Source organism: Manacus vitellinus, unplaced genomic scaffold (genome assembly GCF_001715985.3).
Source record: "Manacus vitellinus isolate BGI_N305 unplaced genomic scaffold, ASM171598v3 scaffold_9_pilon, whole genome shotgun sequence".
In the NCBI taxonomy this organism is placed as follows: domain Eukaryota; kingdom Metazoa; phylum Chordata; class Aves; order Passeriformes; family Pipridae; genus Manacus; species Manacus vitellinus.
Window position 1 is genome coordinate 5697176 of NW_021940917.1, and position 23973 is coordinate 5721148.

The 23973-nt window shown below is 39.2% G+C and overlaps 1 protein-coding gene across 2 annotated transcripts in view; it reads left to right on the forward strand.

Moving 5' to 3' along the window:
• SNCAIP (synuclein alpha interacting protein) overlaps positions 1-23973 on the forward strand; it is a 54798-nt gene that overhangs the window by 1310 nt on the left and 29515 nt on the right. For both annotated transcript variants that reach the window (XM_008923289.1, XM_018086191.1), the window contains exons 2-4: positions 7589-7661; positions 18646-19508; positions 21119-21298. In XM_008923289.1, the coding sequence (XP_008921537.1) occupies positions 7589-7661; positions 18646-19508; positions 21119-21298 (1116 nt within the window). The remainder of the gene's footprint in view (positions 1-7588; positions 7662-18645; positions 19509-21118; positions 21299-23973) is intronic.

Here is a 23973-nt window from a genome sequence, read left to right on the forward strand (position 1 = left end):
ACAGCTCAGGCTGCCTGCTTTAATAGCCTGTTCTTTCATTGGATGCTGAACATTAAATAAAAAACCAGCACAAATTATTGAGGTAGCAGTTTTACTCCCTGCTTTAGCAATTAAGAGGACAAAGGATTTGTTTTCAGAATCCAGATTAAGAAGAGCATTCATAGTTATTGCAGTGCTCTACTCATGTCTTACCATATACTACTTAGAGATGCCTAACCCTCACATTTTGTCATTAGCCTGTTCTGGTGAGAGCAGCTGAACAGCATCAGTGTTAGCCAATTATATGGTTCCTGTTAGCCCTCTGGTTCTAATCCAGTGCAGAGGAGTGACTAAAAATAATGGCAGCAAAAAGACTGTTAAAATGGTGCTCTTACAAATGTACCTGAGTTAGAAAGCTACTGTGTATAGTCCAGACCTTTGTAGTCCATTTCATCAAAAATGATCAAAATTAAATAGACAAAAAAAAATAGATAGGAAGACAGGAATTTGTTTTAAAAGGCAAATAGATATATAAGCTGATTTGGAGTTTGGTTGGTTGGTTGATTGGTTTGGTTTGGTTTGGTTTACTTTGTTTTGGGTTTTTTATGTTGCTTTTGTACATGAAAAAAAAGGAAACTACTTTTTTTCCAAGATCACAGAATCATAAAATGGTTTTGGTTAGAAGGGACCTTCAAAGGTCATTCATTTCCACTCCCTCCGTAATAGGAAGGGGCACCTTCCTCTAAGTCAGGTTGCTCAAAGCCTCATTTTGATAGGTTGACCTTGACTGGTCACCAGGGGCCCACCAAGCCACTCTATCACCCCCCCCTTCATTAACAAGATGGGGACAAAAATATGACAAAAAACCTGTGCTTCAAGGAGAGGGACATCACTCACCAATTACTGTTGTGGGCAAAAAAGGCTCATCTTGGGGATATTAATTTAATTCGTTGCTAATCAAATAGCATAGGATAATGAGAAACAACTGTAAATCTAAAAACACCTTTTCCCCACCTCTCCCTTCTTCTCAGTCTCAGCTTCACTCCTGAGTGCTCTACGTTGCCACCTCAACAGGTGCAGGGGGATAAGGGGGGATGAGGTTTGCATTTGATTCATCACACAGTGTCTCTGCCGTTCCTTCCTTCTCATGCCCTTTGCCTGCAGCAGCATGGAGTCCTACCCACTGAAGACAGTCCTCTATGAACTTCTCCAGTGTGAGTCCTTCCCAGAGGCCACAGTTCTTTACGAACTGCACCAATGTGCATCCTTTCTATGAGGTACAGGCCTTCAGGAACAGATTGCTCCAGTATGGGTCTCACAGAGAGTCACAGTTCCTGCCAGAAAACCTGCTCCTCTATGGTCTCCTCTCTATGGGCCTTAGTTCCTACCAGGAGCCTGTTCCAGCACTGTCTCCCCACAGGATGCAGGTTTCTTCAGGGCACATCCACCTGCTTCAGTGTGAAGTCCTCTACGTACTGCAGACTAAGTATCTGCTCCACCATAATATTCTCTCTGGACTGTAGGAGAATCTCTGCTCCAGCACCCGGAGCACTTCTTCTCACTGACCTTGGTGTCTGCAGAGCTGTTTCTCAGATTTTCTTACTCCTCTCTCCCAGCTGCTATTTTGCAGTGTTTTTCACCCTTTCATAAGTCTGTTATCCCAGAACAGCTACCAACATCTGTGATGGGATCAGCCTTTGCCAGCAGCCAGTCCATAATGGAGCCAGTTACTTCTGACCTACATGGGGGCAGGTCCTCCTGTTAGTTTGCCACAGAAACCAAACACAATCATGAATAATGGGCATCTACAACTTCTCTGGGCAACCTGTTGCAGTGTCTCACTACCCTAATTGTAAAAAATGTCTTTTGATATATCCAATCTAAATTGATGTTCTTTCATTTGCCCCTTGTCCTCTCACTACAGGCCCTGGCAAACAGTCTTTTTCTATTTTTCTTATAAGGCTCCTTTATATATTGAAAGGCCATAAGAAGGTCTCCCTGCAGCCTTCCGTTCTCCAGGATGAAGAACCCCAACTCTCTCAGCTTTGCTTCACAACAGAGGTGTCCCAGGCCTCTGGCTCTTTTCATGGTCACCTTCTTGACCCACCAAAGAGGTCCATGTCTTTTTTGTCCCAGGGGCCCCTGAACCTGAGGCAGTACTCCAGGTGGACTCTGCCAAGAATGAAGTCAAGGGGAAAGATTACCTCCCTCACTGCACTGGCCGTACTTTTTGTGCAGCCCAGGATATGATTGGCTTTCTGGTCTGCAAGTGAACACTGCCAGTTTAAGTCAAATTTTTCATCCATCAGTATATCCAGGTCCTTCTCTTTAGGACTGCTGTCAATACCCAAGTCTGTATGGACACTGGGTGTTGCCTTGACACACATGCAGGATCTTGACCTTGTTGAACCTCATGAGGTCCACATGGACCCACACCTCAAGCCTTCCCAAGGTCCCTCTGTATGGTTTCCTTCCCTCCAGCAAATCAAACACACCACTCAGCTTGGTGTCCTGTGAAGAATTCCTAAGCGTGCACTCCATCCCTTCATCTATGTCATTGATAAAGATATTAACTGGTATTGGTTGCAGTGTGCATCCTTGGGGGACACCACTCATTATTGATTTTCACTTGGATATTGAGCCGTTGATTGTAACTTGTTGGATGTGGCCCATTTTTTGTCCAAAGTAGCAGCAAGGATGTTGTCTTTGGAGGTAGTGTGCCAAAGGCCTTACAGTTCAGGTTTGGGTAGATGACATCTGTAGCTCTTGTCACTCCATTTTAGAAGGCCGCTATATTAGTCAGACAGAGTTTGCCCTTTTTGAAACTATACTGGCTGTCTCTGATTGCCTCTGTCATCCACACATTTCAGCACAGCTTCCAGGAGGATCTGTTTCATGGTCTTACTGGGTGCTGAGGTATGACTGACCTGTTTGTAGTTCCCAGGGCCCTTCTTTTTATCCCTGTTAAAAATTAATGTGCTATTCACTTTTATCCAGTCACTGGAGACTGACTGCTATGACTTTTAAAATAGGATTGAGAGTGGCTTAACAGCTACATCTACCAAGTCTGTGAGAGCTCTGGAGTCCATATATGATGCTTATTTTACAAACTAAGATGGTTCCATTCCAGATCCAAATAGTATAGTATATTTTACTGTAGTTTAGACAGCAGAATAGGTTTCTGGGGCTCTTGTTTACAATAAACAAAAATAATATTCTGTCTGCAGTGACATTAAGCAACCTAGCCGAATATTTTCATTTGTTCCATCATTAATAACTATTCCCAGAAAGTAAGAAAAAAAAGGATCTCTAGGTTGCATTAAATCACAGATACATTATGAAATGTATGTTTTAAGCTTCTACTTTTTTCCCATTTCTCCTGATTTATTCCTGCTTGTAAGTTTTATGCTACTGGTATGTCTACCTGGAGGTTTCCTAATCCTTTGATTGAAATGCGGGATTTCTATTGCACTGGGAAATTGTGCAAATAGAAACTATTTTATTTCTTTGTTTACAGAAATGATACGGGATAACCTCATCATAACCAGAGCTCCTGATGCTGAGATATTTGTAAACACTTAAGGATTGACTGTCTAGATTATTGATCTGATCACTCAAATAGCTCTGAATTAATAAACCCATGGCTCAGTGGTGCCAGTGTGAGACTGGGCCTGATTTAAAGGTTTGTGAAATGCAATTGCAGTAATCGAATTCAAATATAATTAAACAGCTGTTGAATTGTCAGGGATTTTGAAACAACTTGAAAAACTTCATGTGAATCCTCACCTGGCAGTGAAGACATAGAATATGTACAGTCAGTAGTGTGCCCAATCTACTCGCCTCCCATTTATTCAACACAAGGCACCTCCTGAGCCTGCTGTCACCCTTCCTTTGCCATAGGAAGAGCTGGATCACCCAGCACTGTGCCAGACTAATCTCTTTCCTCCCCTTTTTTGTTGTTCTGAAGCTGCTTAAATTGACACTACTGTTGAGAAAAATCTTCCTGCAACATCAGGCCAAGTATTGTTGATTTACTTTTTCTCAGTGTAGCTTGCTACTCCCAAATAAATGACTAGGGAAAAGGGTGGTGTTGCACAGTTATAAATGATTAAGAAAATATATTATAAAGTTATTCATTTTAATGGAATTTTAATATTAATGAGACAGTTTTCCACTGTAGCAAATAAACTGAAAGTAGACTGTTAAATAGTTTACAGTAATAATAACACCTGAAAGAAATAGCTGTAATGAAGGAAGGTTCCTGTTTTCAGTATCTAAATGGAAACAAAGAGCTGTGCATTTAAGAGCAGGACAGAGTCACTGGTGTCTTGATTGAGTGGAGGTAAATTATTTGAGTTTTGTTACTGCAAACAGTTGGAGTTGGACATGGTCCTTCATGTTTTGAGGGTGTAATGGTTATGATAACATGGTCTGAAAGTCACACTGCATCCAACTTTGCACTTTAATTCCAGTTTAGGAAATACTGAAAGTATTCTCCACAACAGAATTTACAAAGTAACTTTTGCTTCTTAATTTGCATTTTCTTTACTATTTTTTATATATACATTTCTCTACTTTACACAAGATCAGTTATTTCTTTTTTCTAACACTTCTTGGATGCAAGTGAGTCTGCAAGTGGTAGACAAATGGCAAAACACAGAATAGCCATATTAAAGATTTTTTTTTTCATGTGTTGGGTTTAAAATTCATTGCATTAAAATGTGAGAACCATATGAAATTTAAAAGGTTAACATTTGCATTAATTTAGATTCTCTAGTGCAGAATGAATAAATGTTTTGCATTATAAGGGAGGTTCCATTTTCCCCTGAATTAGCAGTGTCTGTTGGAGAAAGTTGGGAATATGGAATACTTGCTGCTTCTTATCTCTTGTTTGCTCTTGATACTGTTCTTCCATCTTATAGAGTTCTTAAGGGTTTGACTAAATGCAGAAAAAGAACTCAGACTTCAAACAGTAATCAAAAATTCCATTATGTGCATTATATTGGGAATAAGCCCTTAGTTTTGTTACTGAATTTCACCCTCACAACAACAGACTTTAGTTAAATACCAAAGATCAGACTAAGCAGTGATTTACAAAGTGACATGATGTGCTTAGCTCTTATATTGTCAGTTATGCATTTGGGCATGACCCTCAAATCTGTCTCACTCTAATGGTGAAATGTGATAAGTGGTGTTTAATTTTGTATGCAAAAAAATTGAAATTATCGAAGAGTTGGAAATAATTAATTTCAAATGATGTTGAATAAGCATTAAGTCTAAAATTCTGTTCTAAGGAAGGGTTGCAATCTCAACGTCTTTTGCTGTCCCTCTGTGCAACCTGGAAATTTACAGTTGAAGAAAAGCTAAAAAACATTACTGATGATTAAAACTGTAGCCAGAGTATGAGGAAAAAGTAGTTCTAGTGGGAAGAGCTGGGAATGGATTGTTTTTATGACTGGGAAAAGTCCACTTTAGAGTGTAACTTTAGTTGCTTCCTGGATCAAAAGCTGGTTCTTCACATTTTACCCACAAAATACAGAAGGCAGAAATGTAAATGTGCAGAAATTTTTTTGAGGACAGAGGTGAGTGGGAGGAAATCTGTTAATGAAATCAAACCAATATGATTAAAATGTATAATGAAATTTATAACATTGAATAGATTTTTGGTGGTAGGATGAGGTTACTGAATACATTCCAGTGCAATGTAGAAACAGAAAAATATCTGTTCTTCCAGGAAACAACAGGAAAAAGACAAAAAAAAAGGTGGCTTTCTGTTTTTGAGGTTGCCTGAAAAAACACATAGCAATGGAATACCAAAGGCCTCTTTCTAATTCAATTACAAACTGTGTAATAGTTTAAACTGCACCAGCTGGTCTTGTGAAGCTACCATGTTCCTTGGAGACATGTTTCTTGGATTCTCTTAATAATCTTACTGGGCCGGTTCAGCATCGCATTTTGAGTCTTTGTGCTGAAATAGCAAGATGTATAAGGCTTTATTAAACAGCTCAGGCTTTATTAAACAGCAACTAAAGTGAAGCACAGCACAAAGTGTTTGTCCATGTCAGTGTTTAACTTGTTTTAATTTGTATTTAGTAGCATCTTTTTCCCTGTCTCTCTTCTGTTCTTTGTTGCTTTAGGCTGTCACATCCTGGAGCACTCACAGCCTTATAGAAAACCCCTTGTTTGATGGGGGTTGGAATCACTGGGTAGTTCTGTGGAGCACTGCTACACACTTTAGTTGATAATTTCAGTCTTGATCCTGGAAATACTTGTAAGAACTTCTTCTTGTGTTTGAGGTTTCTCAGTACGTCCGTGAATCAGGTCAGCAAGAGAAAAAGTAAAGCATGTGAGATTTTCAAGACTTAATAAAGTAACTACAGTTGTTTGAGTAACAATCTTAAACTTGCACCAGAAAAGCAAATTACTCTTGCATTTGGTCTCATGAGTTTGACTTTAGACTATTTTGAAGTAGATTGCCAGTTGTGCATTAGAAACATGTCAAACATTGAATGACAAACTGTCAGCAAAAACCAAGACAATGTATGACTGTTTCTTTTTTGTGTGGAAAGTTCATGTGGTTTTATGTGGAGTTGTTTTGCTTCATTGGTCAACAGCACACCAGCTAAAATATCTGTTTCTTTGAAAACATATGGTGTTTATGTATTCTTTAAAAAATTTCAGTTGTGCTAATCCTAAATGTTTTTTTCTGTTTTAGTTTCCAAAATACTGGTTTTTATAGTTTGGGTTTTTGTGTATAAGCAAAGTCATTGATCTTTCTCTCACAGACATAATGATTTTCATTTGTTTAAGTGAAGATTCCTGTGACATTTAGGCATTTGATTAAGGAAGACTTGCTATTAAGTATGTCAGAATGTATGGATTTATAATACTGGATCATCTGTCTTTCCAAGGGTATTCCACAAGTTTATAAGGAAAAAAATTGTATTTAGTAAAATAAGTACGTCATCCCTGTTATATTTCCTTTTCTAATGCTGAATTCAGAAAATAACTTATTGATTAATATCAGATGTATTTGTCACATCAAAATAATAACGCAAGTTTACTTTAATAAAGCCTAGGTTAGAGAAATGAGCCTGTCATCTCATATGTGTATGTTACACATGTCCATCTCTGAAATCAGATCTGTACAGTGCAAACATTCACTTTTACATACTGGTTTGTGAGAGTTTGAATTGTAATTTTTAAGCATGACATATGTTGCAGTGCAGTCACCATAACAGATGCACAGGTGGGCAAAGTGAGACCCTTGATGTTTACTGTGAAGCCCAGGTGTATTCTGTCCTTTGATGTATCTTGCATTTTGTTGCATTCTGGTTTTGACTTAAATAATGGTGATATGCAGGAAGGAGAAATCTGAGGTAGGGAGATGCTTTGCTGTTGCTTTGAATGTCTTTTTCATATGCCTCAAGGTGGGACACAAAAGCAAGCAGGTGCTATCTACTTTTCTCATGAGAAGACCATCAGACTGCCAGAAGTACCCTTGGCTGGTAGATTTAGTTAGTGTCCATGAAATTTGGACCTCTTGAAAGTCCTACTCTTTATCTTTTTAAATTATTACTTCCATACATTTTTTTTTCCTTTTTTACAGTATTCTGTAACTTCTCTCAAGACCATCCCAGAATTATGTAGAAGGTGTGATTCACAAAATGAAGACAGATCAGGTATGATGCCCACTTCTGTCCACCCATCATTTTCTAGGCTTTTTTTTTTTTTACTCATGTACAACTTGGCAATAATAGCTTCTTGGCAGTGTCCTGTTGTTTTATTTTCTCTCATTTCTGTACGGCTTTCTGGAAACATGACTTTCTTTGTTTTTTTTTCAACAGATGTTAGTTCATTAGAAGGGAAAAAAGTTCCAAAAAAGGATTGGCTGTATACAGATAAATGTAGGGCTTCATCTCAGCAGCTCCAAACCGCAGTATATGCAACAATTTACTTGAAAACCCGAGAAACCATTGGTGACAAGACGTAATAATGTAGGCGCCAATGAAAAAATGTTGGATATATTTATTACCCATATGGTCACGACCAGTTTGAGGGATGATGTTTTGCCAGATTCTGAAACTGTATCAAGGATGCTACATGATAGAATCTGCTCTAAGGCATACTGTAACAGTTAAGATTAAAGCTGAGTTTTTTAGTTTAATAGTGTAAACTAAATGAAGAATCATGGCATATAGATGAGAACCAGCTGGAGACCTTCTCCCTGCCTCCCTGACAAAAAGTGTATTCAGTGTTGTTTTTCACTCTGTAAATCAGATTAATCCGCTTTTATTTTTCTCTTCCTGATGGAGGATAAATGAATTGGTGAGAGGAGCATTTTTGTTGAGCTATGAAAAGTTTATTGTGCTTTCTGGCATTTTAATTGAACTTTGTGAATGTTGTTTCATCAAGTACTTTTATAAAAGAAATGGGACACCTGGAATTCATGGGATGATAGAAGGCTTTCAGAACTGTGCTATACTTGGACAACTTTTGTTTATATATTTCCTTACAGACTGTTTTAAATTTCTAATATATGTAACTAAGTCAAAACTTTCTGATAACTACTTCTTCTGCCAGAGTCATTAAAGGCCAGGTCATCACATGCCACTGTTCATGGCAATAAAGAAAAGCAAAAGTCTCCTTACTACACTTGTTTGCCGTGTTATTGCCCATACAGGGCACAGCAGTGATTGCAAACACATTACTTGTTGCAATTAAAAGCAGGGAAGAAATGTAAAGGGAGAAGATCTCTTATTCCCCACCCTCAATTTGCCCTATCTTACTCTACCCCAATCTACCTGCATCCTCCTCCATCCTCCCCTCCATATTCCACTCATTCTTCACATCCTCTGCCATTGCACCTTTTTCTCCTTCCCCTGCCTCACCCCTATCTCTTTTTTTCTCTCTTCTTCCTGCCTTCTTACTAGTTCTTCCCCCTTCTTCATCCCTTGCATCCTCCTGTCTTCCCCTTTTGTCCCTTCTCCTTCCATCTTCTTCACCTCTCCTTCCCTTCTTCTTGCCCGTTCTTACCTCCATTCTCCCCACTGTCTTCCCATTCTCCTATTCTTAAACAATTTCTCCACACTATTCTCTCCCCATTCTTCTCTCATTCCTCCTACTTTTTCTCCTCCTATCTTCTTTCTCACCCACTCTTCCCTCTTTGCTCCTCATTCTTCCCTGCCATTCTCCTTAGCATTCATTCCCTCATTCCTCCCTACATTGCTCCCACCATTCTCCCCTCATTCCTCCTCCCATTCTTCTTTCCCCATTCTCCCCACCATTCTCCCCACTGTTTTCCTGTCTGTTCTCCCTATCATTCCTCTCCACCATTCTTCACTCCCCTTTTTTCCAGTGTTCACCCTGCTATTTTCCCCCCTTTCCCCACATCTTAATTTTACTTCCCCCCCATTCTTCCCTCCCCAGTTTTTCCCACCATTCTTCCCTACTAGTCTTTCCTCTGTTTTTCCCTTCAGTCATCCCCCCAAGTATTTTCCAATATTCTTCCCACCATTCTCCTAGACCTTTCTTTACCCAATTCCTCTCACCGTTCTCCTCCCCATTATTTAATGCCCCTCATTGTTACCCCCTTCATTCCCCACCCAGTATCTCCCTCATCTCTTCCATGTCTCCCTCCTTTCTACTTTCTCACTACTGACATTCCCACTCCTCCTCTGCCTATCAGTATACGCAGCTGATCATGTGGCAGAGGAGCTTTATCTAATCTTGTCATACAAGAGAATTAAAGCTACTCATTCACTCAGCTGCTCCAAGAGAAAGGTGAACCAGAGAAGGAGAGCAAGAATAGCCCCTAAAACAAATTGCAGTGAGTGGTCTGTTCGTGGGGACTACTTAGCCACAGAAAGAAAAGTATATTCTTTCTAAAATTCAGATAGTAGTCACAAAGTAAAATGTGGACCAATAGCAAGGATGAAGTATGGGCTATAAGCCCTTCCTTTAGACTGGGGGATGCTGACACTTATTGTGTAGCTCTGTTGTTCTATGGTTGCTTCTGCAGTTGGACATTTTTTAATTACGATTTTAATTACATCTGCATTCATCTATTTCCTTGAAAAAGGGTTGACAGAAGCAAATAGAGTCATTGCTGGAAGACAGTATAGCTCTGGCTGCTACTACAGTAGTCTACCAGTGGAAGTTAGTTCACAGCTTGGTTAAAAGCCTTGAGTAAAAAAGGGGTCTTTAGCACTGATAATAGTATTGGCAAAGTGGAAACTACTAAATTCTGTTTTTTCTCTCCACTTATGAGTTATGAGCTTTGGTGAAAAGGAAATAGTACTAAAATCCTTTTGTTTTTACTTTACTTGGTTACTTGTAATATATTCCCTTTCCCCTCATTTAGAGCCTGGTGTGTTTTGTCTGGAAAGAATCATCTCTCACTGGGTTGAGATGTGGCAGGGGGCTTAGACTAGGGAATTAGATTTTTGGGGCTATCTCAAACCATGACACTGAGTAATCATGTAGTTCTGGACAGGAGGATATCACTTTACATTTCTATACAGACTTCAGTATCTGAAGCATCTTGAAATGTCAATATCAAGAGCTGCATCAGTCGACATTGTGTAAGGCCTCATTTGCTGACTTTTCATAGTTGCTTTTGATGCAGTTTCTTGCCTTCCTCATATGGTAGACCATTAAAATAATGTTGCCAAATTATTGTTGGTACCTGCTATTTTTGATGAAGATACACTGTATCATAAATCTTTAGTATGTATGGCATTCATGCTATTTTGTATCTGTACTCCATTGTCAATTCAAGTAGTTACACCTAGAAAAACACAAGGTTTTACAAAGAGCTGCTCCAGCTGTCTACCTCATACTGACTTTGCTTAGCTAGGGGTTACATTTCTTCTTTAAAACAAAGGACTTTGGAAGCAGAACTGTCCAAGAGTTATTTTTTTAGAAGAATTAAAAGTTAAGCATAAGTTGACCACAGATTAGATATGGCAGGACTATCATAGGTCTAAAAAACAATGTCAGCTTTGTCTCAGAAAAATTTTTAGTTCACTAAGATAGTTAAGACAAAATTATAGAGAAAATAAGATTCAACTTTATCTGTGGCAGCCATTTTCACCAGCAGGATGGTTAGAACAGATTTGAACTAGGTAGTTTCTCATTGTGAAATTACATTTTTTACTTTTATGGCTAATGATATGGAAGTCTTATTATTCATTTTTTGTTGATAAATGTGGTGAAAAGCCCCTAAATCTCTTTTTGTTTCCCTATTTCATGTAAACGTTGAATAAGTTAGTAACATATGAAAGTGTTTGATTACATTGTTTTTGAATTACTCTAAATACTTTTAATCCTAGACAAATATCAGTGTTTATGACTCAGTGTGCTTTTCACATAGATTTCTGATTTTATTCTAACTATTTCTGCCTGTCTCTAATGTTTTCTCAGAATTACTTGTTCTTTTGAAAAAGGAGGTATTAGAAAGTCTGAGAAAGGTTTTCTCATCGTGTAGTTTTCCCTCCTTGAACTCCCACCGTCACTTCCCCTTATTGGACATCACTGGCCAGTGACATGTACTGGTGGGAAAGTCCTGTGGTTCCTTCTTCACCCTTTTGCCAGATGTGCATGGAAACCATGCAATCAGAGCAGGCTCGGTCCTCACTCAGAATCACAGAATATTTTGAGTTGGAAGATACCCACAAGGGTCTTTAAAGTCCAACTTCTGGCCCTTCCCAGTATCACACCACGTCTGAGAATATTGTCCAAATGCTTCTTGGATTCTGGCAGAATTGGTGCTGTGACCACTTCCCTGGGGAGTGTGTTTCACTGCCCAGCAGTCCTCTGGGTGAAGAACCTTTTCCTAATATCCAGCCTAAACCTCTCCAAACAGAACTTCCTGCCATTGCCTTGTGTTCTGTCACTGGTCACCAGAGAAAATGATCAATGTCTCTCCCTCCTCTTCCGCTCACGAGGAGGTTGCAGACTGCAGTGAGGTCTCCCCTCAGTCTCCTCTTCTCCAGGCTGAACAGACCAAGTGACCTCAGCCACTCCTCGTATGGCTTCCCCTCAAAGCCCTTCACCATCCTCATTGCCCTCCTTTGGATGCTCTCTATTGCAGTGCCCAAAACTGCCACAATATTCAAGTTGAGGCTGCCTCACTGCAGAGCAGAGCGGGACAATCCCCTCCCTCACCTGGCTGGTGATGCTTTGCCTGATGCCCCCCAGGACACAGTTGGCCCTCCTGGCTGCCAGGGCACTGCTGACTCATATTAAACTTGCCATCGACCAGGACCCTCAGGTCCCTTTCCATGGCGCTGCTCTCCAGGCTCTTATTCCCTTGTCTATACACACAACCAGTGTTGCCCTGTTCCAGGTGAAGAATCTGGCACTTCCCCTAGTTGAACTTCTTATAGTTAGTGATTGCCCAGTCCTCTAATTTGTCAAGGTCTCTCTCCAGGGCCTGTCTGTCTTCAAGGGAGTCAACAACTCCTCCCAATTTTCTATCAGCTGCAAACTTACTTAGTATCCCTCCAAGTCCTGCATCCAAGTCATTTGTGATGCCTCAGTGTCCTTCTTGGATTTAGGGAATTCTGACTCAGAAAAATTCCAAGGGGTCCTTGGAGCCAAAATATGTGTGCCAGTATCCCCAGATTACATGGTGAAAGATATATGAAATTGGCAAAAAAATGCAGGGCAAATCACAGTTTATCTACAGTAAAGCACGATTAAGGGTAATTGTTTTCTCCACCATCATGCTTCAGGAGAATGATCTTTGTAGCTAGCATAATAACCACTAGGATGGACATTAGTTCCCTTGGTTAGAGCAAAGTGCTAATAACACCAAGACTGTGGCCTGTACAGGCCATTCCCTTAAAAGTTGGACTCAGTGGACCTTGGGGTCCCTTCTAATTCAGAATATTCTGTGATTGTTCATCTTCAAAGATAGAAAATTGAAAAATGTAGTTTAAAAATGGATCTAGTTAGCTCATTTTTTCTGAAATGAAGTGTTAGCCAGTGTACCCATTGATTTCCAGCATTGTTTAATATAGAATGATGAACTGAAACAGAAATCAGTCCTTTATGCTTTTCTTATTAACCATGGAATTGGTTACGTTCTTTCTGGACAAATTTTCTAAGGCCACTTGAGCAAATGGCTCAAGACATCTGTGTTCAACAAGCTTCACTGAGCCATGTCATTGTTGAAGTAAATTCTGTCATCTATGACGACTTTTGGTTGCCATTAAATGAATGTTTCAAATGAAGGCAATATACTACTCTAGATCTTTATTCACAGAATGTTAAAAACAAATTCACCTTTCATGTTCAGCAGGTATTGTTCTGCAATACTTCATTCCCAGAGTAACTGCCATTCACAAAATTATTCAAAAGATTAGTTTTCTATTTGAGAAAAAGAAATAAATCAATGAACATAAAAGTGCAGACAATTTCTGTCTCAAGCTCCTGATAGTTTTTGAATTGTATGAGAAAGTAAAGTGAAATTTAATTTGGAAGCAGTGTTACATGGCATCAATTTGACAGCCTGTTGTGCTCCAGATATCTCCCAGGTAAATATACCTGAAACAATACAATATTGTTTGGATCATTCCTTGGTAGAATACTGAAGAATTTTCTCTTACAATAAAGCAATACTTGTGCTAGCTGCATATAAAGTCTTTTTCTAACTCATTTTCACATCCTCCCTCTTCCTGTTTTACACATTTTGTGCCAAAATGACCTCTTCTGATTTTTCATTAGAACTTTGCTCGCTACCTTCCTTTTACATCCATAGATCAATCTGAACAAGGGTAAATCCAATTTATTAATTTCAAAATTTTCTTTGCATCTCCTATATTCTCTACTTTATAATGACAACTTTGGTACTGTTCTTCCTCAAGCCAAGATAAGAAAAATTATTCATTCCCTGAGGCTCATAACTGTGTTTGAATTACCTGGAAAAGATGCATTGTTATTTAAAAGCATTAATTATTATTTACCCTGTATACTCTTTCTTTCTTCTTTAGAGTGACTTCAAATTCCACTTAATGGAAACAAACCCTCTTTGTTCTTACCTGTGCAGAATTGTTCTTTATTTCAGGTTCTCATGATGTACAGCTTACAGTAAAGAACTGTAAAGAACTTCTTGTACAAGTTATTGATATATTAAAACTATAAAACAGTGCCACCTTCAGTTAAAATTGTTAAATATGAATTCAGTTATATTAATAAAACAGTAAATAGATATTCAGAACTGGTTTTGATTATCCATTGACTTGGGACATCTCTTCCTCTATCACTTGGAGCCCAAGTACTGCTGCCAGTGTGAGAGAAACATTTGTGTTGACAACGAGGAGTTTTCTGAAAGTTTCCCTAGTGTAGTCAACACCTCAGCATCTGTATTCAAAGTCAGAATCACAGTGCTTTAAATGGACCTGGAATTAATACAATTCTTAATTGATTCAAGAGTCTCTGCTGAAGTCATATCACAAGGAAGAAGCTCAGGCATTTCTTTCAGATGACAGTAAAACTCCAAACACAAAACTTTGTATAGACTTGTTGCAGGACCCCTCCCAATATTACATGAGCAAAATGTTAAAATACTGCATTTAAAAAAATGTGGGCAGTTGTCAATGCTATTCCCATATTTTCTTAATGAAAAACTTGCCAGTGTTATTTTCATTATACTCAGGACAATTTAAAGGTATTCTGATGTTTGGCACTAGATTGTAAGTATCACAGAAACTGCCTGTAACACAACAGGGTAAAGTTTCATCTGTGCATGAGGTAGTCGTGATAGTTGGAGAAAACCCAAAGAGTTACTCTGTAATGCTGCAGACGCTCATATACCAGATAAAACTCCCCCTCTCACCTCCCCATGTTCTAGACATGCCCCCTTTTCTGATTACTTGTCCCCAGCAGTTCTAGGACATCTATAAGTAAGTAAGTAAATAAAACTACAAATAAACCTCTTGATTCACGTTTTGCATTTTCTCTACTCAAGAAGAACACAGAGCACAATATATGATGAAGAAATACTGCAAATTTGACCTTTGCAGGTTTTCATCAGATAGAGCTTTCATTTGTGCCAAGGCAGTGCTTTGACACCTCAGGTCCATCAGGTAGCACGACACTTTTTCACTGATGCGAATGAAATCTGCAATTTTTGTGTTCCTCTCTCTTTCTGCTTCAGCAACACAACAATGGGATTATCCAAATCTCTTATATTAATGAATAAAAGTTAAGGAAATAATTTTGACAACATAGTTGGGAAAAAAAATTGTTGTTGTCACCTTTTAGGAGTATACCAGAAATATTTGTCAGATTCTGGAATCAAGCTAGCTGCTCCACATTCTCCTGCCTTAAGCTCAGACAATCTTCTACTGTTGTTTAAAAAAGAATCAAACAGTATTTATTTGACCCAGACTTTTAATGGCCCCTACCTGAGTTCATAAGTATGGAAAGATGAGCAAGAGGCTTTTCCTCTGGAGCAGCTGTTTAAGACTGTTCACAAAATTCCTGCTGTGCTGGTGCTTCTGAGGCCATAGACAACACTTGCTTTTGCTTCTTCAGGGAACAGTCATCTGAAAGCAGAATGAAAGAGATTCAAACCATGCCCTGGTCCACTCTGACCTCGTGGGGTGTAGAGGGAAGCTGTGCTGTAACTGCCTGAGGACTGGTGCAGCCTTTACAGCGCCCAAGTAGTAAATAGCACAGAGAAATACTGTGTCGACCAGTCTGGCTTTCTTTGTTCCCTACTACTCTATGTTTAAATGCTGTATACTAATCCTTTATTAAAAGCAGTGTAAATCCATCATCTTAGTTAAGTGAAGAGTAGGTTTTTAAGACAGTAAAAGTCTTGTTAACTGTTCTTGGTGTTCCAGTTTGTTTTCTCGAAAAACAGTGTTTGTAAAGAGATGTTGGAAAGAAAAACAATGAAAACTGGAAGAACCTTACTCTGCTCTAATGCTGATGAAAGAGAAATACATGACTTCACAATGAGCCGAGACAAATCTGTAACAAAGGTCATTGCTTCTTTGCAGTGTCTGATTTTACAATTTTGTCATCAGTGGTTTATGTAAATGCAAGTTATTAAAGTTAAAAAGTGGAGAAAGTGAAGCAACAAAATAAATGTAAGCTTACATAAAGTGACGACAAACAAAATGTTGATGCCTTTTCCTCTGTCTAGACCCCTGTGTTGAAAGCAGTGTTTTCATAAAACTCAGACAGAATTCATTTCCATACTGAGTGCTTAATAGTTCCTGTCAGAACAAAACAGCTGGGAAACATATGGTATCCATTTCCCTGTATCACTTGGAAAAAATTTCTCATGTAAATAAAACCAACATAAAAGTGTAGGCCTTTGAACCTAGAATCTTATACAATACATAAATAAGTCAGTACAGTGCATTCTTTGTATTGGCCCACTAAGTTACATGCCTTTTGATTATTATTATTTTTATTTCTTCTTCGGAAATGTTTTCTTAAGAACTTCCAAAAGTATTAATGTAATTTTCAGACATCCGTAACTACTAAGACATACTAATCTTTCACTTCAGATATTAATGTTGCACTGAAAGTGTATATATCTGTTTCCTTAGGAAGGTGTTCATGGCAAATTGTGTGTTTTGACCGCAGATTAGATCCCACTGATATGCAGTTAGCACATGTTATAAATCTGCTTTGTTTAAACATTATTCCTGACTTTCAGAATGCATTAACTCTTAGTGTACATTGAAAGGGTCATAATAACTGCCTAAAGGCTTTAGAGGTTTTACTGCTGTCCCTCAACTGAAAATAAAAAAAGAAAGAAAACTCTTTGCCAGAGTTCCACTGATTATGAAGATCATAAATATCACCAGCTGGGACTGTGTGAAAGAGTGTAAATTCAGTAGGATTCAGTTCAAGTTCAGTAGGATTAAAAGTTCAGTTGACTTGAGCTCCCTTCCTTCTCATAAGTCAGATTCACTGGTCAAACTCTATATCCTGCAGTGCACTGAAATAATTGTCTGGAAGGTCCAGAGCTATGGGGGGGTATGTGTGTGTATACAGGTTGTACATATAAGGGATGGAAAGTTTGACAGAGAAGCCCAACATAGAGAGGAGAAGTGGAAAAGGAAACATCATAAATAAGTAGGCTTAACTTTTAGATCAGAGAATCCCAAAATTGTTTAGGTTGGCAGTGTCCACTTGAGATCATCTAGTCCAGTGCTTAAGCAGGGCCAGCTAGAGCAAGTTAAACCCAGGAAACCCAGGATTGTGTCCAGTTGAATTTTCAGTATCTCCAAGGATGTAGACTTCACAAAGTCTCTGGGAAACTGTGCCAGCATTTGACTAGCCTCACAATAAAAAGTGTCTTCTTGTGTTCAGATAGAATTTCATGTGTTTTACTTTTCATGTGTTTTACATTGCCTCTTGTCCTGCCAGTAGGCACCATGGAGAAAGGCCTTGCTCATGCTTCTTAATGATGACATTCCTCCTGACCGTTTTCTTCCCCAAGCTGAACAGTCCCAACTCGGAGTTGTTGTTCATATGAATTTCCAGTTCTTATGTGAAAAATACATCTTCCCGGCCATAGAAATTGAATTGTTGTTACTGTTCTTAAAACAAATCCAATAAAAATTTTTTACTAACTCTGTTGTTGCCCTCCCAAAAAATCATCCTACTCTTATGAAGTATCTTCATGCAGGCTACAATGAGGACTAGCATAGTTGGACAGGACTGCTGTAAATGCCGCTAGGCTATTATTCACAGAATATGTTAAATTTGGAAGGGACCACAGTGAGTCATCTGGTCCAACCTCCTGGCTTAAGCAGGGCCATCCTAGAGCATTGCACACAGCATTGTGTCCAGATGATTTTTGAATAACTCCAGTGAGAGAGACTCCACAACCTCTCTGGGCAGTCTGTTCCAGTGCTCAGTCACCCTCACAGTAAAGCAGTTCTTCCTCATGTTCAGGTGGAACTTCTTGTGCATCAGTTTCTGCCCGTCGTCTCTTGCCCTATTGCTTGACACCACTGAGAAGAGTGGCTCCATCTTCCTGACACCCCCCCTTCAGATACTTATATACATTTATAAAGTTCCCTCTCAGTCATCTCTTCTTGAGGCTGAACAGTTCCAACTCTCTCAACCTTTCCTTCTAGGAGAGATGCTCCAGTACTTTAATAATCTTTGTCAGCCTCCACTGGACCTGCTTCAGGAGCTCTATGTCTCTCTTGTACAGAGTAGCCCAGAACTGGACACAGCACTCCAGATGTGGCCTCACTAGGGCTGAGTAGAGGGGCAGGATCACCTCTGTCGACCTGCTGGCAATGCTTTTCCTACTGCACCCCGGGATACCATTGTCCCTTTTGGCCACAAGCTCACATTGCTGGCTCATGGACAATTTGTGATTGTGGTCCTCCATTACTTGATAAGAACTACTTTATTTGTAATTATTACAATGTATGTAATTATTACAATGTATAAGAAAGTTTCTTTTCTGGAGTGTTAAATTCTTCAGCTATTTTGATAGAGATGCCATTAAATCTGCTTAGATATGAATGTGGCATGTTATCATATAATTCTTGTTTCCAGTGTTTGGCCAGGTATATCTTTAAAGCGTGCACAGCTTTATATATGCACAGCATGCATGTATCTTTATATCTTGCCACATGATAGCAGTCACTTCTAAATCAAATTCCTCTGTTTCTAAAGTTTCCAGCAGCAGCTGGAATTGTGGAGTGTCAACTCTTCTCGGAAATGCGCAGAAACCAACAGGAATTGCAGATGTGTGCAATAAATTCAGACCTGTGAAGAGAGTTTCCCCATTAAAGCACCAGCCAGAAAGCTCTGAGAACAATGAAAGTGATGACCAGAAGAACCAGAAGGGAGAATACCAGAAAAGCAGTGATTCTCAGTCTGCACCTCCAAATGATGACCAGAGTCCTGGAGAAGGAGAGTGCCTTAAAAGCAAAACCATTGAGCCTGCTGTTCTGCTTGGAGAGCTGGAGCACTATGACCTGGACATGGATGAAATTTTGGATGTGCCTTACATTAAATCAAGCCAGCAACATGTTCCTTTTACAAAAATAGCTCCTGAGAAAAAACTTTTGGGTGTGTGTTCAACAGTGAATGGTCTTAGTGGGAAGACTTGCTCTGCAGGGAACACAGAGAGCTCGCCTGCTGGCGGGACGCAGTTCTGTGTGCTGTCTCCTGTGAAAGGCTCTCAGCTGAGAAAAACACAGCCCACTGCCCTTGATCAGCACAAACATCCAGCAGAAGAATTAGAGCTTTCCCAGCCTTTAGTTAAGTGTAGCTCAGTCCATGACTCTGAAGGCCAAGGCAAGGGCTTCCTCAGCCGGACATGTGTTGATCCTCATGCTCACAAAACTGAGAAGACCATGCCAAACTGCCACCGGAGGACTTTCCACCTGCAGACGGCAATGGCAGAAAGCAAGCAGCTGGAGGAACTGAGTATGAGCTGGAACAATGCGGGGGGCCCAGAAGAGAGGAGCGAAGAAGTGAAAAAAATTAAGAGCATCTTAAACATTGTAAAGGAAGGCCAAATATCTTTACTGGTAAGTATCATCTTTTTCATAAAAATTGTAGAATAAAAGGGATCTGTGATGTGGTTTATTAAGCCAGCTAAGCTGATGAAGTGAATATTTTGAACCACTGCCCTTTTTATCTTGTACACTCCTTCGAAATAGAGCATATGGTCTTCCAAATGGAAAGTCTTAATATTTAAATAAAATATGTAGCAAAACCAAAATACTAATTTTATGTAAACATGCTCAAGATTGCTATTTTATGCAGTACACTGAAATCATATAGAAGGCCGACATTTTAACTAGTGAGATCACTAAAATATCAAATTTAAATCCTCCTTGAGTTTTGCTTTCACAACATTTGTGGGTCACTTTGCTCAATTATTGCTGATTTACCTTGGTTGTTATGTAGAGGTTGATGATGGGAACAGAGGGGCTTCTATTGTATTCTGATTATTATTCAGGAGTGTTTACGCTGTCTTGTTGCAGCAGCATTCTCACGCGGGAGCTTTCTCTAAAGCTTTGTTGGCCTCTGACCCATATGAATTTTTTTTAGTAAATTCTAGTGCTGTGATCAGGCACTGTCAATGGTGGTTTCCAAAGTAACTAGTTACAAGCTAGCACAATGGTGCAGAGCATGTGATCTCCACACAGAACAGCTGGTGGAGGAACAGTGTATGTGTGAGAATTGTTTTTGTTAGATTTTTGTTTAGCTTCTCTGTTTACCAGTCTAGCTCAAGCAGAAAGGCATGCTTTTAACAAAGAAGCAAGAACAAAAGAAGATATTCAAAACTAGATGGAGGCAGAAGAGACTATTAGATTGCTCATTAAGAAATAAAAGCAAGTTGAATTCACCCTGAAATAGAGTGGGGGGAAAAAAAAGAGGTTATCGTAAATAGGTAGATGGAAAGAAAATATATTTTTTTTCCGAACAGGTCAAAACCTCTGAATGAAGTAGACTCATTGAACAATACTCTGGCAAGTCTGCACAACTCTAGGAACTTAGTTATTGCTACTCCTTAACTATGTCTTCCATCCTTTGTTTTGCTTTTGGAGTTTCTCAATCCAAATGTTTTGTCTCTAAATTAAAATTAGTTGAAATAATGTCTTACATCATGGTTGTGTAGAGCTTCGAGTAAATATTCCAACTCTTTTTTTCATGGAAAGAAACTATCACATGAAAATCTTCTGTCACACGTTTTAACTACATTTTACATTGTCCTTAACACAAGCTACTGCTTTTTTCAGAAATCATGGATGTTTTCTGTTTAATTACTCATCAATATAGTGCTATAAAAAAAAAAAAACAGAAATGATGAAAATGTGGGTATTTTTTCAACTACCTCATTGACCAAACTAGTGCAAAGACTTAAAGCCATTTAAGATCTTACACCGTTGTATGACAATTGCATGAGAAAGAGAGAAACTACACAGTCAGTCCAACCAGTGAGAGTCCCACCTCTCTCCTGTTGCTAATAGTAGCCAAGTTCTGTATAGTGAAATGAAAACCTCTGGATTTTGACTTAAAAAAGAACTTGCCTGTAGGGAAACCTCTTTGTATTTTACTTCTGTCTAGGGCTGTGAGGCTAAATGTATCATTTTATCCTTAGTTGTAACTAACATACTACTTTTTTTAACAGCCTCATTTAGCAGCAGATAATCTGGATAAGATCCATGATGAATGTGACAACAATCTGTTGCATGTAGCAGCATCAAAGGGACATGCAGAATGCCTGCAGCATCTCACTTCTTTGATGGGTGAAGACTGTTTGAACGAGCGAAACATTGAACAGCTAACTCCAGCTGGATTAGCAATAAAGGTAACAGTGTCTTTCTCTACTGTAATGAGACATAAAGGTCATTTAGTTTCCTTCTGTGATGGCAGTAGGAAAGGCATCCAGCAGGATGTTATTTTTCAAGCATTTTAAGTGAGAACAAAAAAAGCCACTGACTGGTACTGCATAAGCAAATTAAAATGGATTACTATACAGAATGCAATATCCAATGTCTAACATTGAAAATTTATATGTTGTTGTCAACGCATATACATTAATATTTAAGTAAGTCAACTGACTTTAAAGAATATTTTTCACATTTTAAGCAGCTTTCATTTAAATCAGATTCAGTTGTTTCTTTAGGGAGCATAGCAGTTTCTTGATTTTTTAAAAATACTGGTACAATCCTATAAAACTAGTGTGAAAACATGTTTACAAAGCATAAAAACATCTGGAGATGACAATTTTTGGCTGTCTAGAACAATTGCATCAAAGTTAAAATGTACATGTTAGAGAATGATCTGTTAAAATCTAAAAAAGTAATGTCAAAGTTTGCAGGAAAACCTATTATATAGAAAAATATGAAAATTCATGCTGTTACTATACTAAAATAAAGCACAGTCGTGTACAAGACGACTGATGATTTAACCATAGTACTTCTGGTTCTTTAGTAAGTGAGACTGAGTGGTTGAATGTCATTCCGTTTAGCCTTGAGAATAAAGAAGGAAAGGGGTGAAATATAATACAAGAGTATCTGTTTCTTTGGGGGTTTTATTTGCTTCTTGGGAAAAATTTGGAAACTGAGGAAGGACTGGTGGATTCCTACCTGCAGTTTTGCATATTCGAGGTGGCATTTCAATGATCTGGTGCAGGTTTCAGGGTTGGGTTTTTTTATTTTTATGGATCAAACCATATGAATAGAAAATTAAACTGATGTGTAGTTGTGCTAATGAGATGCTGTTATATCTTGGCCCATGTCAAACTGAATAGTTACAGTCTGCCAATCTAAAATCCAAATTTTTAGTTGAAAATTGTTTTATTTCTTGGGTTTTTTTCAAGCTAGGCATATAGTAGGTATATAGTGTGTTTATAAGCCAATAAAACCTTTCTGTTTCTCCAGAAAGGTTGGCTTATTGAATAATTAGTTCCTTTACTTTCAATAATACTTGAGCATACTTTGACATTCACAGAAATTGTGTAAATGTGATGGAGTTCTTTACTTAAGTGAGGAACCAAGTATTTCTACTGCTCAGGCCCAAGTATTTCTAATGATGTCCTGCATGACTGGGCTTGTCCTGAGTCATCACAAAGTTTTGTAAGAGCCTTTAAGTAATCTGGCATAACTAAACTTTATAGCTCTTGATCCTTTCTTCCAGAGTGGTTTTCAACACTGATAAAATGGGATTTATTCTTCTTGCCCTTGTAACTCCCATAATGTTATACTATGTGGGGTGTGCGCCGGTTTTCCACGGGAGTGATGACTATCAGAATGGAAGAAAACATAAACTTCCATGGAAGAGAATTTCAACAATTTACTGATGATAACATATCCCAATAAGGAATGAATTAATGAAAACTAATTATTTTGCTTCAAGACCTCTTTCTGACCTCTAACTATGAGCTAGAGACAGAAAATGGAGTGGAGTGTTGTGGCCAATCACTCTGTTATATTACAGAATCACTGAATCAGAGAATGTTTAAGGTTACAAGGGACCACTGGAGGTCACCTAATCCAACTTCCTTGCTCCTGTGTTTTGAATATATCCACAGAGGAGACTCCATAACCTCTCTCTGGGCAGCCTTTTCCAGTGCTCAATCACCCTCACAGCAAAGATATTCCACATTGTTCAGGTGGAACTTTCTGTGTTCCAAGTTTTTGCCTGTTGCCTCTCATCCTATTGCTTGGCACCACTGAGAAGAGCCTGGCTCCATCCTGTCGGCACCCTCCCTGCAGATACTTAGAGACATTTATGAAGCCCCCTCTCATTTCTTTTTTCTTCTGGCTAAACAGGCCCTGCTCCCTCACCCTCTCCTCCTATGAGAGGGGCTCCAGTCCCCTAATCACCACCTAATAATCATCATAGCTCTCTGCTGGACCCACTCCAGGAGCTCCATTCTCTCTTGTACTGAGGAGCCCAGAACTGGACACAGTACTCCAGACGTGACCTCACTAGGATTGAGTAGAGGGGCAGGATCACCTCCCTCCACCTGCTGGCATTGCCCTTCCTATTGCATCCCAGGATAGTATTGGCCTTCTTGGCCATGAGGACACACTGCTGGCTCGTGGACAGCTTGTTGTCCACGAGGACCCCCAGGTACTTCTCCACAGAGTTGCTTTCCCAGAGATCGGCTCCCAGCCTATATGGTGGAGTTATTCTTCCCCAGGTGCAGGACCTGCATGTACCTTCACTGAATTTCAGAAGGTTCTGCACTGCCCACATCTCTAACCTATCCAGGTCCTCCTGAAGGGCTGCACAGCCTTCTGGGGTATTGGCCACTCCTTCTAGCTTTGTGTCATCAGCAAACTTGCTGAGGAGGCATCTGCCCCTTCAGGTCTTTGAGGGATATGTTAAACAATACTGGGCTCCATAGTAACACTGGTAGTTACATCATAACGCTCTGAGACCCACTGTGAGCCAGTTCTTAATCCACCTCACCATCCACTCATCCAGCCTGTGCTTTCTGAGTTTGCCTTGAGGATGTTGTGAGAGACAGCATCA